Raw genomic sequence first — 16,520 nt, 5'->3', positions numbered from 1 at the left:
GAGCATTTCCAGCAGATCTAGAGAAATTCTTCTTCTTTATTCAGCATTAGTAAGGCCACATCTGGAGTATTGTGTACAATTCTGGGCCCCCCACTATGGAAAGGATGTGGATACATTGGAGAGGGTCTAGCAAAGGCAACCAAAATGATTAGGGAGTTGGAGCACATGACCTGTGAGGGGAGGCTTATTTAGTCTGCAAAAGACAAGAGTGAGGGGGAGTTTGATAGCAGCCTTCAACTTCCTGAAGGGAGGTTCCAAAGAGGATGGAGAGAGGCTGTTCTCAGTAGTGACAGATGGAAGAACAAGGAGCAGTGGTTTCAAGTTACAGTGGGGGAGGTCTAGGTGGGATATTAGGAAAATCTATTTCACTGGGAGGATGGTGAAGCACTGGGTTACCTAGGGAGGTGGTGGAATCTCCATCCCTGGATGTTTCTAAGTCTCAGCTTGACAAAGCCCTGGCTGGGATGGTTTAGTTGGTCCTGCTATGGGCAGGGGGCTGGACTAGATGACCTCCTGAGGTCTCTTCCAGGCCTAGGATTCTATGATTGTCTTCTACTCCTTATCGGAATCAAATATAAACAAGGTCTAATTCAACATTTAATTACACAATTTCAGGTAGCACCTCCCCTGCCCCCCAATATCTGCAGTAGAAGCATAAACTTTTTACTTTCTCTCTCAGCATTTAAAAGAATCAAGACATTTAAAAATGAAAAAGTTAACTAGTGAAATTTCTATATATAATATGCTACCAAGTTCATAGCACCACAAGATAGGACTCCCATGACAATTTCATGGCAAAGCTGTACAAACTATGTTATCTCATCAATTCAAATCTGTCATGATGGATAAAAAACCACACCAATCCTTTTTAATAAATATCACATTTTAAAATTCAAATTGGATATATAACATTTAAATTACAGATTTATAAAATAAACTCACATGAAAACCTAAAATTATATTAATATTTTTGTAATTAATTTTAAGCAGCATATTAGCTACTGAAGTTTTAAAGAAAGTCAATAGCTAAACACCTGGAACCAGAGTTAGTTGAAGTGCTACACCAACATTTGACAGGAGAAGCTTCTTCAGGTAGAGCAGTGGTCCCCAATCTTTTGGGGCTGCTGGGCACGCAGGTGCGCCGGGAGCCCGGGACGCAAGAATGGCTTGGGCCGGCCCCGGTCACTTGGCGTGCGCACATAAATTCCCCAGTGGGCGCCATGGCGCTCACAGGCTCCGCGTTGGGGACCACTGAGGTAGAGAATATTTTCTTCACTTTTGTTGATTCAACTATTTTAGTAAAAATGCAAATTCATTCAAGTTAAGAAGCTGACTGGGAGATGACAAAAAAAGCAGGAAAACTTGTTTTCTTCTTTCCATCTGTGAAAAAACCCCATTCTAAATATGAGAGGATGAGACCCACTAATTCTAAAATCTTGATGGACCCAGTGACCAGAAATAATCAGGTCAATTCATTAAGCACAGAGATTACATCCCGAGATTAGTAAATCACTGTTAATGAAAAAAAAATTCATACGTTTTTTGGATAAAACTTTTGTGTATCCTGCACATTTGAGCCAGCTTTAATTAATATAAAAATGAAACTATTTTTGTGTATTTAATTTGAATTTCCATTCAAATAGAACTTGACACAAATCACAATTAAAAAATTAACATAGTAAATAAGAAAAGTACTATTAATTATTTTCTAACAATAAAAAAGTAAAAATTAAACCGGAATATTTTAAGTTTAGATACACTATGTACACATATTTAAGCAATGATGTATCCTCCTGGTTAGCAGAAAGAAGCACCATATTGAATGTAAAGGCTATATACTTAGTTGCAAACAGTGTTTTAATGGAGATCAAATTAGTGAAAGTCAACCTTTAAGGAAAGTAAAAATGACAAATGAAGAACATGATTTAAATTGATTATTTAAATTATGATTAAAATCTGTATTATAAATTTCTTGGATTTCCATCAATCCACCCTGAAATCTATGAATCAGAGCAAGTCCACAGAGCCTCTCGGGCAGCATAAGAAATGCAAATTACACCATCTTGTACATTTCTGAGAGGACTATTAAGATTGACACGTGGAACTACTGCACAGAGGTTTGAGAGAGAACAGTTATGCAGAAAAGGGTGATTCACTCTGTCAGCCTTAAAGTTATTTCATTAACTTGAGGAATGTCGGTAGTTATAGTTTCTCCATGTGTTTTGAATGTTATTGCACCACAGATAGCTTGCAAGTGAAGTACACAACCATATTACGTGTTGTGAGTCTCCTATGAATCTACAAGATTGGCAAGTCATAAAGCAAAGCGAAGGGTGGTTTGTTAGCATCAACTGAACTTGAGTATTCTTGTCAACTCTAGAATCAAATCAATTTTTAAAGTTTTTTTCCCTTGCAAACTTTGCCAAAAAGTCCAACTATTAGAACCAAGTTGATGGCAAATCGGTAGTTTCTGAAAGCTGTGAGTTATGGGAGTTGGTTATGGGATTTCAGGTAAATACCATCACAAGAATGTGCAACATTATAAGTAATCTAAGATTACTGAAATGAGAAACTAAACATTCTAAGTTAAGACAATGGCTTAACAATGAAGAGTTTTAAAACTATTAAATACTTATGTTACTGTTTATCAGTAATTTTAACAGCAATTGCCTAGAGAGAATGACCATGAATCTCAGTTTTTGGGGCCAAATGTAAAATCCATTTATTCAATTTACCATTCCATCAATAACTCTTCTCTTACACACTATCGGACATCTTTCAATGTAAATACAATGAAACTTTTACTAAAAACACTACTATTCATGGTTATTCTTATAGGAAAAAGAAGATAGTTATATGGCCCTCATCACTATATGATTTGAGCACATTCTAATTGAATAATATTAAAATCCTATGTATTCACGGTGATCAGTAGAGGGCAGGAGAATGAAAAAAAATTTTATTAAGATTTTCTACTAGTTAACTCCAACATTTCACTTTTAAAAATAAAATCAAATTATTTCAACTTACCTTATGAACAACTGACCTATTTTAGAAGTTGCTAGCAAGCTCAATACTCTAGGCTACAGTTAGTCCAAACTGCTTCATCTGAAGCTTCACCAACCAATGTAAGCATCTGAATAAAACTGTACAGAAGACCCAAAAACTTGCAGTGTTAGTGCATCTCTGAATCTAATTCTTGTTTATTTAAGCAATAAGTGCCCCAAAGCCTAAATACAACCATTTTTAAATCTACAACACAAAAATAGAAAATATTCAAAATGCACAGAAAAACAAAGGAAAAGTCATCTTAAATGTGATTAAAACGTCACATGAGATTTTGCAATTAAGTAGCAATTATGGATGTGCTTCACAACACAATGTATAGAAATCTGCAAGTCTCCTGTACAGAAAGGTAGAATTCTCATGCTTGAGCAAGTCGTTCTAGGACCCTTCGGTAATCTGAAACAAGTTGCTGGAAGCTCTCTTCTAACTGTTCGTGCTGCATATTTAGGTCTATTTGATTCAACTGGTTTGTCAACTCCTCTGGTCTCAGACATCTTCTCATCTTGGCAAGTTCTCTTTGCTTTTTCTAAACAATTAAATAGGTTTACACACATCATTATCTTTCTTGGTACATTTGTATTTTTAAAACGAATAGCAATCGAATCTTGAAGATATAATTAAAAGAAAATGGTATCTAGATTTTTTTCCTTGAAGCTAAGAAACTTGTAGCAGTATTACTCATTTGTTCTCTATGAGATACAGATTAACTTTTAGTACTTCAACCACTCTTCTTCCGGTATTTAGAAAACAACCCAAGAATAAAGGTATGTCTACACTACCAAGTTTGTCATAAAAAACTGCCTTTTGGCGACAAAACAGTGAGCATTCCCAGTGCAATGTGTGACTTGTTCAAGAAAATTACCAGTTTTGGCAACAAAACATTTCCATCTCTAGAAGAGGCTTTTCTTTTTCCTTCTCCCTTTGTCGTCAATGAAGGGCCAAAGTAGACTTTGCTGTTTGTTTTGTCGACAGAACTGACTTCCACCAGTATCCCACAATGCCTATCCTGATGGCTCAGCTCAGTGTTTTGATCTCTGCTGCTGTGAAGACATGCATCCCCTTTCAAAGCTCCAGAGAAGACAGCTGAGTGAGCTGCTTCATTTGGGGAACAAAGAGCAAATTATTGGAAAGCTCCCGTTTTGCCCTACACTAGAAACACAGCTGCAGGCAGACTACTGCTGCAGGGGAGGGAGACAATGTTTTTTGCTCTGACATTCCTCAGCAAAGGGAGCTCACAGAGCTACTCAGAATACCCTCCCAGAAGCTCAGGATACAGTGGGAGAACTCTGAGGGAATCCAAGGTGCGCAGGGATCAGCTCTGCATTCCCATGACATTGCACTGAAGGATACATCCCCACATGCATTGCTCAGACTGTCTATGATGGTGTTCCCAATATGGACATGATCAGTCGACAGATGGAGCAAGTGCCAACATACTCTGGTGAGTTTTGATGACTTTCGGGTGTCAACATAAGTTTTATCAACAAAACTTGGTAGTGTAAAGATAAATAAGGAAGGTGTAATAAATATACCTCGGCAAAAAAATCATATGTGGATTATCAATATTTGGGAGCAGTAGTGAAACAGATCTACCCACACAAACACGAACAGAGAATGATATGTGTTTCTACTAGGTCACTTGTTGCACAATATAACAGACAACTCCTCCAATGTTTCCTCACAAATTGGTAACCTTTTCCACATAGTCCCCCACCCCCTGGTTACCCATCAATAAATTATACCTAATATACTACCCAATCTCAGTCCTCCAATTTGTATGGAATTTAAAATATTAATTCAATATAGTATGGGACTAAATTCTGCAATGCTGATGTCCCCAGTCAGGAAATTCAAGGAAACAAAGGAATTGCTATAGATGTACAATACTCTTGCCAGCAAGTTAAGGGACTATGGATTGGATAAATGGATGGTAAGATGGATAGAAAGCGGTCTAGAATGCTGGGCCCAGCGGGTAGTGATCAACAGCTTGATGTCAGGATGGCGGTCGGTTTCTAGCGGAGTGCCCCAAGGTTCGGTTCTGGGACCGGTTTTGTTCAGTATCTTTATTAATGACCTGGATGAGGGGATGGATTGCACCCTCAGCAAGTTTGCAGATGACACTAAGCTAGGGGGAGAGGTAGATACGCTTGAGGGCAGAGATAGGGTCCAGAGTGACGTAGACAAATTGGAGGATTGGGCCACAAGAAATCTGATGAGGTTCAAAAAGAACAATGCAGAGTCCTGCACTTGGGACGGAAGAATCCCAAGCATTGTTACAGGCTGGGGACCAACCAGCTAAGCAGTAGTTCTGCAGAAAAGGACCTGGGGGTTACAGTGAATGAGGAGCTGGATATGAGTCAACAGTGTGCCCTTGTAGCCAAGAAGGCTAATGGCATATTAGGTTGCATTAAGAGGAGCATTGCCAGCAGATCTAGAGATGGCATTATTCCCCTTTATTAGGCTCTGTTGAGGCCACATCTGGAGTATTGTGTCCAGTTCTGGGGCCCCCCGCTACAAAAAAAGATGTGGACACATTGGAGAGGGTCCAGTGGAGGGCAACCAAAATGATTAGGGGGCTGGAGCATATGACCTATGAGGAGAGGCTGAGGGAGTTGGGTCTGTTTAGTCTGCAGAAGTGAAGAGTGAGGGGGGATTTGATAGCAGCCTTCAACTTCCTGAAGGGAGCTTCCAAAGAGGATGGAGAAAGGCTGTTCTCAGTGGTGATAGATGGCAGAACAAGGAGCAATGGTTTCAAGTTGCGGTGGGAGAGGTCCAGGTTGGATATTAGGAAAAACTATTTCACTAGGAGAGTGGTGAAGCACTGGAATTGGTTACCTAGGGAAGTAGTGGACTCCATCCCTAGAGGTGTTTAAGTGACAGCTTGACAAAGCCCTGGCTTGGTTAATTTAGTTGGGATTGGTCCTGCCTAGAGCAGAGGGCTGGACTTGATGACCTTCTGAGGTCTTTTCCACCTTTATGATTCTATGTAATCTAGTAGACTTTGGCCAAAGCAGTATGTTTCAGAGTAAGTGATAATGCCTCACAAATTGACCTAATTTATGCCCCCCGATGGTCAGTTTGTGCTCTAAGCCAAGAGAGTGTTCCCAAATATTTTTGGTTTTTGAATGGCCTTTTGGTTTTCAAACTATAGATAATATTCCTATTAATAGCTTCCTTTTCCTTTTACGAATATTAGCTAGTAAATGTCTAAAGGCTACCAAGAGAGTCTATTTACACAGGTTAATTTTATGTTGTGAAAAAATATTACATTTTAATTTAGAGGGGCCTCTAGTTCTTGTATTATAGGTAAGCATAAAAGGGAGCACTCAGTTGACTCACTCTAGACTACTTGCTCTTTTACATATATCTCCTTTCTTTTACTTTCCCCAACTTAATAGAAAAATATTAAAGAATAGGAATTCTTTGGGCTGACCTCAAGATAAATAGCCTGGAATAATGAGATGAAAATGAGCAATGGAAACTATAGGCTGAATAGCAAGAAAAATTAAAGGTCTGGAACAGTTTCCCAAATAAAAATCCACATCACTTGTGTTATTGAAAAACTAGACTGGACAAAGCACTCTTTAATAGATCAAGAACAGTCCAGTATCAGCAGGGAGAATGAACAAAGTGACCCCCCTCCATTTTCCTGGTTCTGACTTCTAATTCAGCTTTTTATTCTCGCCTTGTATGGAGATCCTAAACTATATTTCTCGCTGCCCCTCTCTGGACCTTTCCATTTATGTCTGGGTGATGAAGACGAAATCTGAACATAGTATTAAGAGTGATTATGTATTAATAAATATATATAGGAATGATTTCTACCCTATTTTTAAGAACAGTCTAACATTATTTAAGCACAACTGTGCAATAAGAGTTCTTTGAGCAGTACACAGGTTACCTAAGTCTGTTTCTTGATATGTCAACTAAGGGCAGATCAGCAGTAAGGGGAAAAGTCAATTTAAGCTATGCTACTAACTCAAAGTGTGTAACTCATGTCAGCATAGCTTAGATCAACTTACTCTGGGGTTCACATTGTTCTGGGTCAGCACGAGAAACTCTCCCATTGAATCAACTTAATCTTCTCATTTCCATGGAGCATCAGAGTTGATGGGAGAACAATTGGTGGTCAATGCAGTGGATCTTCACTAGACTTGCTAAATTGACTCCAGCAGATCTATTGCTACAGCATGGATCAACCAAGTAGTGAAGTCTCACCATAATTCACAACCCAGTAGCATATAAGAACATTATTGTTTCTTTCAGTGTGCTTTATCCTATGAATGAATGACTACTTTGTACTTCATCAAAAGTTGCCCAGTTCCTTAATTTTGTTTGCTTCTTTCCAAGTTCTTCAAGTCCTTTCTAGTTTTGACTCAGGTCATCTCCAAATGTTACTATGTAACTATTACTCCTGCATTTCTTCCACTATTGTCCCCATTTGTTTAAAATTAAACAGGCACCACCACTAGTCCTAGTCATGATATCTGTTCTTATTAACTTCTTTATCAAGACTTAGCTATATATTTTCCCATTTCAATGAGTTCTAAATCTGTAATAGGGCTTTATCTCTTTCATAGTGGTTATCACATTTTCTTACTGTGCCTTGGGGACAGTCTTTATCAGAAAATTCTTTGAAATAAGTATTACAGTGCCAGTTTTTGCTGTCACTGAGAAGTTACTAGTGCTCTTACTCTATATGAAAAGGAACAGTAAGAAAGCTTAGTTTCTTGAACTTTCCAGCTAAATGATCTTCTCCCAGCCTATCCTAACAGAAATAAATTACAAGTTTGTCATATTCATCAGCTCTGTCTCCTGTGTGTCACAGTTGGCTATGTAAGTCGGTCTAAAGTGGTACAGCTTGGACATTATCTTTTTATGCAGCTACTCTGATCTTCTTGGTAAAAAGTTTTACAGACTAAAAGCTCTTACTAGGAAGCAATAACTGGAGGGACTAAGTTTAATTCAGTGTTGGGAAAAAAGGTAATCACCATTTTGATCAGCTGAGCTCAAACATAATAGTGATGTCAAAGGCATTCTTTCTGAGTAGGCTGTAAATGTAGCTGTACAAAGTCCTGACTATATTACTCGTAGTGAGGCCTGACATATATATTGTGTTCAATACATGGCATGTTAATATTTGTGCTACCTGGCATTTGTTGTTCCAGTGGAACAGCACCATTATTCACTTCTTTTCTTCTTTGTATTTCCTCCCTATTACCCCCAACACTTTTACTTCTGGGATGGGAATAATTGTGTTTGTTAATGGAACAGATTGCTAGTACCACATGCTCCTTGTGCTGACTACTTCCTCCAAAATACTCTTCCAGACATTTTCCAATTTTATATTCCACTCTTGTTTTTAAGATGCAATTGGTCAGATGCTCTGACTAATAAAGAGAAAAACTATATGCATCAAGGCAAGAGTCCCTGCAACAGTTTGACTCCATTGTGCTTCCATGATTACTTTCCCACTGCACCGTCACTAGAAAAGTATGATTTTCTCTTACCCTCCCTTATACATTTTTTCTTGCAGCTTTCTCTGTATCTTGTCAAGCTATGATTTTTGTTCATTGCTTTCATCCTATTTTGTGGGGCTGGAAAGAACTGAATCAGTACACCTTAACATTCTACAGTATCTAATGATCCACCATTTGGGTCATAGCAATGTTCTCACACATTTTTCATAAAGTAAGTAGCTGCTGCAGTACACTGTTAGAATATTAATGAGTGCACATATCATGCTTCCACAGCTCAGCATCCTGCTGTCCAATATGAAAATACCAAGAACAAGCACTTATTGCTGTTCTTGTCTTTTGCTCTGCGCTAAATGGAAATATATCAATTAGCAATTTTCTTCTAATCAAACATGTAGTTAAAAATATAAATGCTACCAGAAGTGGAAGTATGGAAATGTCTGCTATTTAAACGTTCATGTCTGCAGTTCAAGTATGGTCAGTCTTCATGAGCCAAAATTTCTATGCTAGCCCACAACAGCTCCTTCTAAGGGCTGAGAAGTCAGAGATAGCCATTCTATATAGAAGTTTCACGCAAGAAAAACATGTTTTGTTGAAAGCAAGTTATTTAGAATTGCAATGCTTTTAAAAGATATGCTCAGTGTCTTTATCTCCCCATTTGTGTGCATATGCACTTCTCATTTCTGCTTCAGCCAGGACCATTGCTTTGTCTCTCAACCTCAGTACCACCACAGGTACTTGTACAACAATAGTATCTAGCTGAAAAGAAGGCATTCATGCATCACCAGCACTACAATCATCCTACATGCCTGGTACATTAGCAATGAATCACTCTTTGTGATGTCTATGTAATTATACTATCTCTGGTAAAACAGAGAAGAGACATTCTTAAGCAATTTCAGTCCCAAAGCCAGTCTCAAAGTAAAAGCCTTTTTCTATAGACTAATTTTTTTTTACACTATTGTTTTTACACTAATTTTCAAGAAAGGAGAGAAAGCTAATTATATGATGGATTGTAGAGCCATTCAAATAAAGATGGGCTGCCATCCCATGAGAATTTTTACCATTTCAGGAACTCTTCCCATCCCAAATCAGGATAAAAAGTCAGAACCTTGAAAATTTCTGTGAACCAAAACTTCAGAAAAAGTCAGAACAGAACAAATGAAACATTTTCATAATTTTGAAATGTTCTGTTTTGTTTTAAATATTTACATTACTATAAGAAAGTCATTTTGAACAGAAAAATTGAACTTTAATTTCAAAACCATCAAAATGAGGCTTCAACATTCAATTTTCAGAACATTTGAAATGGGAAATTCATCGAAACCATCTCTTTCCTACAAACAGTTTATGTTTTAACAAACCGGCATTTTCTGATGAAAAATGTTTAGTTGAAAATATCCAGTCCTGCTACAGTTTCAAGTAATCTTTTCTTTTTTCCAGAAAGGAAGGAAGGAAGGAAGGCAGGCAGGTGCCCATTTCCAATCAGCAGTTCAGTCACCAGTATAATTGTTAATTTTTTTCCAGTCTTGCTCTTTGCACTATTCTTTGCAACCTCCAAGAAGCTGCTATGTAAAAAAAAAAACCAACAACCAATCTCCCTTCACACTGATGTATCCAATTTATTTGAAAGTTATTTAATTGGAACAGTGTCACCTATGAATTCTTAAAAACAATTAGTTTTTCAGAAATGCGGGGAGGTACCTTTAAAGTCTAGCTGTACTTTGAAATAGTGACTTTGTTCAAGTGGCAGCATGAGGTTCTACGTTATTTGCAAGTTATTTTAAAGATCAAATTTATTCAGGTTTTTATATTTTTTATAAGCTGCCAAATTGGGATATTACAGCAAAAGTTAAAGTGTTTCTTTCTCATGGTCACCTGTAAGATTCTGCATACTCAATTCTACCCTCACTTACACCTCTTCAGCCAGTTACACCTGTTCAATCCCATTACATTCACTGGCATTACACATTACGTTCACTGGCATTACACCAGTGTGGACTGAAAATGAATGTGTAATGTGACATTTTTGTTCCTTACTTGCGAGATGGTAGTTCCCTACCAATAAAAACCCAGTACAGTCCATAGCGTTGTCACAAAAACAATTCTCTAGAAGACCACAGACACCAATTTCCAGTCTATAAAGGAAAAAGGTGCTTCAACATACTCCCACTAGATATTTCAAAACCTTAAGCAAAGCATATCCACATCTAACAGTAAGTGCCCAGCAATAGCAATCAATAACAACTTCCAGGAGAGAATAAAATAATTGGTGTCACGGGGAGATGATCAATGTATAGTGAAAGGAACTGTTCCATTCTCATACTATCATCAATCTACCAGTCCTGGCCCAAATGGAAATTAAACAGCAAAGAAAAGAATACAGGAACAAGAAAAGGATAATCTTGCAGGACCAAGTAATAGAAAGCAACATCTAACAAGACTACAATATCAGTTTTGTAATGCTTAATAAAATCAGCAAAAACAGCCAGGTCCATCACAAAAATCTTCTAAGATGCTGTTTCTGAAGCTATCATGGACATAGTTGGCTGATTTTGGAAGTGCAAGTTTTCCTGCTGATTCTGAGACCCAAACAGAAGCAGAACAAACTCATCCTGCTACACTGATCTTGATGCTTTGAGGCTTTTCATGATCACTATTCAAAATGAAAAAGACAATTCTATCTGCAGAAAGATTTCTGTTCTGTCTGGAGAGTATTTTTAGCTTCTTAACATTCAGAAGGTGATGGTGAATCTCCAAAGGGCAACATAGATAGTACGAACATAAGCCTTTGTGTACGATCAAAGCCCTTGGAAGCAGGGGAGAAATGGGATAACAAACCTACAAGGCCTTGGCAAAGGCTTTTTAAAATAATATTAGGGTTAGTGTGAAAGGGGCCACACTAGGCTGCAAGTACAGAAGAATTCAGTGGTAAATCTTAGTTTTATCATCTCATACAGATATCAGGATAATTCTCCCACACCCCTTGAATAGGCAAGAGTCCAACAGGTTCAGCTTCTTCGGGTGAGATATTTTAATCTAAAATGCTCAGTGGATTTCAATGGGGTTAAAATACTTTGAAAATATTAGGCTGAGTCCCCAGCTTAGAGATAAGCACCTCTGGTTTGGATGCCTGATTAAGCCCAAATCAGGAGATCTCTGATTACTGGGGAGCTTTAAGAGAGCTTGCCGTAACATATTAAGATCCTGTTCAGGCCAATTTTCATGGCAACTCTGACTAATAATGGTGGATGAGATGAAGGCACAGGACTCCCATTTGAAAGAAAAGGTGACCATCTTCCAAACAGATTTCAATCTGTGCTGAGAGTAATAACAAGAACCTCACTTTCGTAGAGTAAGTTGCATCTTGGGGACTCCAGAGATGATGGAAGTGGCGGAGGGTGCAGAAAGGTATGTTAAACATGTTGGGTTAGCTTAATTACTCTTTGGCAGGAGCATTTATTGAGACAACCCTGCACATAATTGTCTGCTTCCTATCATGGCATGACAATCCAAGGTATAATCCTGATCATCACTATATAAAGAGGAACTTCAAAATGCCCTTACATCTGGCAAGACTGCTAATACTGGATTTACAGGCTCTAGGGAAATAGTGTTGTTCAACACATACCAGATGAACCCAAATTGCACTCAATTGATGCTCCAATGACCATTTTCCTGGGAACACTTCAGTCAGCACATCAGGGAGCCTAGGTGGGTGTACCAGCTTCTGAAGCTTGCTACTTTGGAGATTCTGATATGTCAGTTCCAAGAGTGGGTTCCCTTGAAGCAATTTATTTGGGGAAGTAAATCATCTGAGGAACAAACTAATTCTGCTGAAATGGGAGAAAACAGTAGAAGTTATTATCTTACTGGGCTCATCAAAAGAGTATTGATTGATTTTGCCACCCTCAGGCATGGGTGGAAGGAGAACTGAAGAGATAAAAGGAACAGTGCCTAATAGAAAAGAGGCCTACTAATAAGCCTAACGTAGTGAATACAAGTAGAGAGAGGGTAAGTTTAGAAGATAGGATACACAAAGAACAAGTTAAAAATCACTTAGGAAAGTTAGATGTCAGCAAGTCACCAGGTCCTGATGAAATGCATCCCAGGATACTCAAGGAGCTGATAGAGGAGGTATCTGAGCCTTTAGCTATGATTTTTGAAAAATCATGGCAGACAGGGGAGATTCCAGAAGACTGGAAAAGGGCAAATATTGTGCCCATCTATAAAAAGGGGAATAAGAACAACCCAGGAAACTTCAGACCGGTCAGTTTAACGTCTGTCCCAGGGAAGATAATGGAGCAGGTAATTAAGGAAATCATATGCAAATACTTGGAAGGTAATAAAGTGATAGGGAATAGCCAGCATGGGTTTGTGAAGAACAAGTCATGCCAAACTAATCTGATAGCTTTCTTTGATAGGATAACGAGGCCTTGTGGATAAGGGAGAAGCGGTGGATGTCATATACCTAGACTTTAGTAAGGCATTTGATACGGTCTCGCATGATATTCTTATTGATAAACTAGGCAAATATAACTTAGATAGGGCCACGATAAGGTGGGTGCATAATTGGCTGGATAACCGTAGTCAGAGAGTTGTTGTTAACGGTTCTAAATCCTGCTGGAAAGGGATAACAAGTAGAGTTCCTCAAGGGTCTGTTTTGGGACCCGTACTGTTCAATATCTTCATCAATGATGTAGATATTGGGATAGAGAGTACGCTTATTAAGTTTGCAGATGATACCAAACTGGGTGGGGTTGCAACTTCTTTGGAGGATAGGGACATAATTCACAATGACCTTAGCAAGTTAGAGAAATGGTCAGAGGTAAACAGGATGAGGTTTAATAAAGAGAAATGCAAAGTGCTCCACTTAGGAAGGAACAATCAGTTCCATACATACAAGATGGGAAGCGACTGTCTAGGAAGGAGCATGGCGGAAAGGGATCTAGGGGTCATAGTGGACAAGTTGAATATGAGTCAACAGTGTGATGCTGTTGCAAAAAAAGCAAATATGATTCTAGGTTGTATCAACAGGTGTTTGTAAGCAAAACTCGTGAAGTCATTCTGCCGCTCTACTCTGCACTAGTTATGCCTCAGCTGGAGTACTGTGTCCAGTTCTGGGCGCCACATTTCAAGAAAGATGTGGAGAAATTGGAAAGGGTACAGAGAAGAGCGACAAGAATGATGAAAGGTCTAGAGAACATGACCTATGAAGCCAGGCTTCGTGAACTGGGCTTGTTTAGTTTGGAAAAAAGAAGATTAAGGGGGGGACATGACAGCGGTTTTCAAATATCTAAAAGGGTGTCACAAGGAGGAAGGAGAAAATTTGTTCCTCTTGGTTACTGAGGACAGGACAAGGAGTAATGGGCTTAAAGTGCAGCAGGGGAGGTTTAGATTGGACATTAGGAAAAAATTCCTAACTGTCAGGGTGGTCAAATATTGGAATAAATTGCCAAGGGAGGTGGTGGAATCTCCCTCTCTGGAGATATTTAAGAACAGGTTAGATAGACATCTGTCAGGGATGGTGTAGACGGAGCTTGGTCCTGCCTTGAGGGCGGGGGCTGGACTCGATGACCTCTCGAGGTCCCTTCCAGTCCTATGATTCTATGATTCTGAAGTAGAGAGTGGGCATCCACAACAAAGCTGTATATGCAATGCACAGGGACTGTGCTGATAAATTCCGTGTCTATACATGCTGAGATTTTGGCTTAAAGAAACTATTACCCAGCTGCCCCTCACATCCTCTCTTCTAGCCCCCTTCAGGCCCAACCCTCTGGCCAAGTCGTAGGTGGGAAGTCAGAGCAAGGCAGTACAGGGGAGCTGCTCCTCTGGCTAGTTGTGCCATGCTTCAAGCAGCTGTGGCATTCCCCTCAGCTTCCAGTCCACTTTGACTGTTCATGCAGCCATTAAGAGCCACCTGGAACCATTAAGACAATGTATGGGGACCTACTTGGCATACAGCTGGTAGCTATCCCTCTCCTCAACCTGAGATACCCCCCTACTCACACCTTGAGCTACTCTCCCACCCAAACATTTCCTAGCTACATCCTGAACTACTTCCCTGCTCAAACACAGCTCCTTGCTGGCCTCTTCCTACACCTGGAGCTACACCCATCACTGAAAACAGTCCCTATTTACCCCTTCAGCAGTCACTAAACAAATCATCTGCTTATTTGGCTGACAGTGTCCTTCCATGCTCTCTTAATATCCTAAAGAGAACACTTTCAATAAATTACAATTGAGTCATCAGCTCCCTCTATTAGGGATGCAAAATTTCGATTATCTGGCTAACTGAATAGTCAATGTAATTTGCACTGACTATTCGATTAGATGATAAGGGCACCTCCGCCGCCTTTGAAGTGTAGCATCAGCTCCGTGCTCCCCATAGTGTTTCAAAGCGGCACTGCTGCATGAAGCCTGGGGTCAGCGGGGGAGTCCTGCATGCAGCCTGGGGATACCGGGCTGCACACAGCATTTCAAAGCCACAGCATTTCAAAGCGACAGCATTGTGTGGAGCCCAGAGTCAGTTGGGGACTTCCTTGCTGACCCCGCTGCCGCTTTGAAGCTTCCCCTTCCCCCAGCCTTGCTGCCTCTTTCTGATAGAGGCCGGGGGGGGGGGGGGGGGGGGGGAAAGAAGGGGAGAGAAGGGGTAAAAAAGTGACTAGTTGACTAGTCATTCACATCCCTACTTGGAGAAAATTTTCTTCCCTTTCTTGATGCCCTACATGACTTCATAAGTAATCCATGGCCTCAACTTCAAACAATTATTTTCTTCTGATCATTTTTATACCAAATGTTTTGCTTTTTTAAAAAAACAGCTTAAAAAAAGGAAAATCTGTAATCACAGTGATTATACTCATAACATTCTCAACTTCAGCAGTCCCTTGAATGCATGGGCCAAGAAAAACAGATGCACCTTCATTAATTATTTTCAACAATGATCTCTTTGTTAACATGGACAATTCTAAAAGAGTGAAAGTGTTATAGAATTTTTGGTTTTGATTTTCTGCACTTGCTTCATTAATCTAGGAAGCAGCTGTATGATGAATGTGTCTACCATGAAATTGAGAGTTGTAGGTAGTTTGTAATGTTCTGTATTCATACAGCCTTCTTCAAATGTAGATCTCAGAGTTCTTTATAAATATCAGACTATCACCAGTACAAGAAAGGTATTGTCTCTGATGTAAAAATCAGAAAATGTTTGACAACATAAAAACTGTTTAATAATAGGTTATAATTTGGAAAGTGACATAGGTACAAGAAGTTCAATTGTTATTGTTCTGAGAAGCATTTTTTAGAAACAGCTTGACTGGAATTTACTTATTCAACTACAGAAGTAATGCACTTGTTATTTCAAATTATACTTATGACTAAAATATACAACAAAACCTCAACTGCTAATTAGTGAAAAAACAGATATGCAAAGTGGTCATATTTCAAGAATGTGCAATGTGAAAACTAATTTAAAACAAAATTCAATGTAAATTCAGTACAGAAAAAGTATATGAAGCCCAGCTCATCAAATGTGGACCATTTAGTGACTATGCTGGAGAATATCTGAGATGTGGACCACCCTCTCACTAGCCAATTGTCTAGATAAGGGAATATATGAATTCCGGAGCTTGGCAGGAATGCTACTACTACAGCCAAGCAATTAGTGAATACATGAGAGGCAGCTGACAGGCCGAAAAACAGTACTATGAATTGGTAATGGGAACCACTGACCATAAATCTGACAAACTTTTGGAGGCCCATACGAAAATGTGTCTTCTAAGTCAAGAGCAGATGCCAGACCTCGGGATCTAAGGAAGGGAGAACAGATGGAACCGTCTGAAATTTTGTTGTTTCCTTCAGGAACGCCTTCAAGCTCCTTAAGATCTAATACACACCCAAGATCCTCCTTTGCCTTTAGGATTAAGAAGTGTTGGGAATAAAATTCCTTCCCAGTGCCGACGTCTTAGGGTCGGACGGACC

General features: G+C 39.2%; 1 protein-coding gene across 2 annotated transcripts in view; it reads right to left on the bottom strand.

Annotated features, from left to right (window-relative positions):
* Positions 1–3,173: 3,173 nt before the first annotated feature.
* The window catches only part of HAT1 (histone acetyltransferase 1), a 64,066-nt gene continuing 50,719 nt past the window's right edge, over positions 3,174–16,520 (bottom strand). For both annotated transcript variants that reach the window (XM_075933628.2, XM_006138972.5), the window contains exon 11: positions 3,174–3,592. In XM_075933628.2, coding sequence (XP_075789743.1) covers positions 3,425–3,592 — 168 coding nt within the window. In that variant the 3' untranslated portion in view covers positions 3,174–3,424. The remainder of the gene's footprint in view (positions 3,593–16,520) is intronic.

The sequence above is a fragment of the Pelodiscus sinensis genome, chromosome 7 (genome assembly GCF_052426305.1).
Source record: "Pelodiscus sinensis isolate ZL-2025 chromosome 7, ASM5242630v1, whole genome shotgun sequence".
NCBI lineage: Eukaryota > Metazoa > Chordata > Testudines > Trionychidae > Pelodiscus > Pelodiscus sinensis.
The sequence above is the reverse complement of the archived record's forward strand: the minus strand, read 5'-3'. Positions and strand labels throughout refer to the sequence as shown.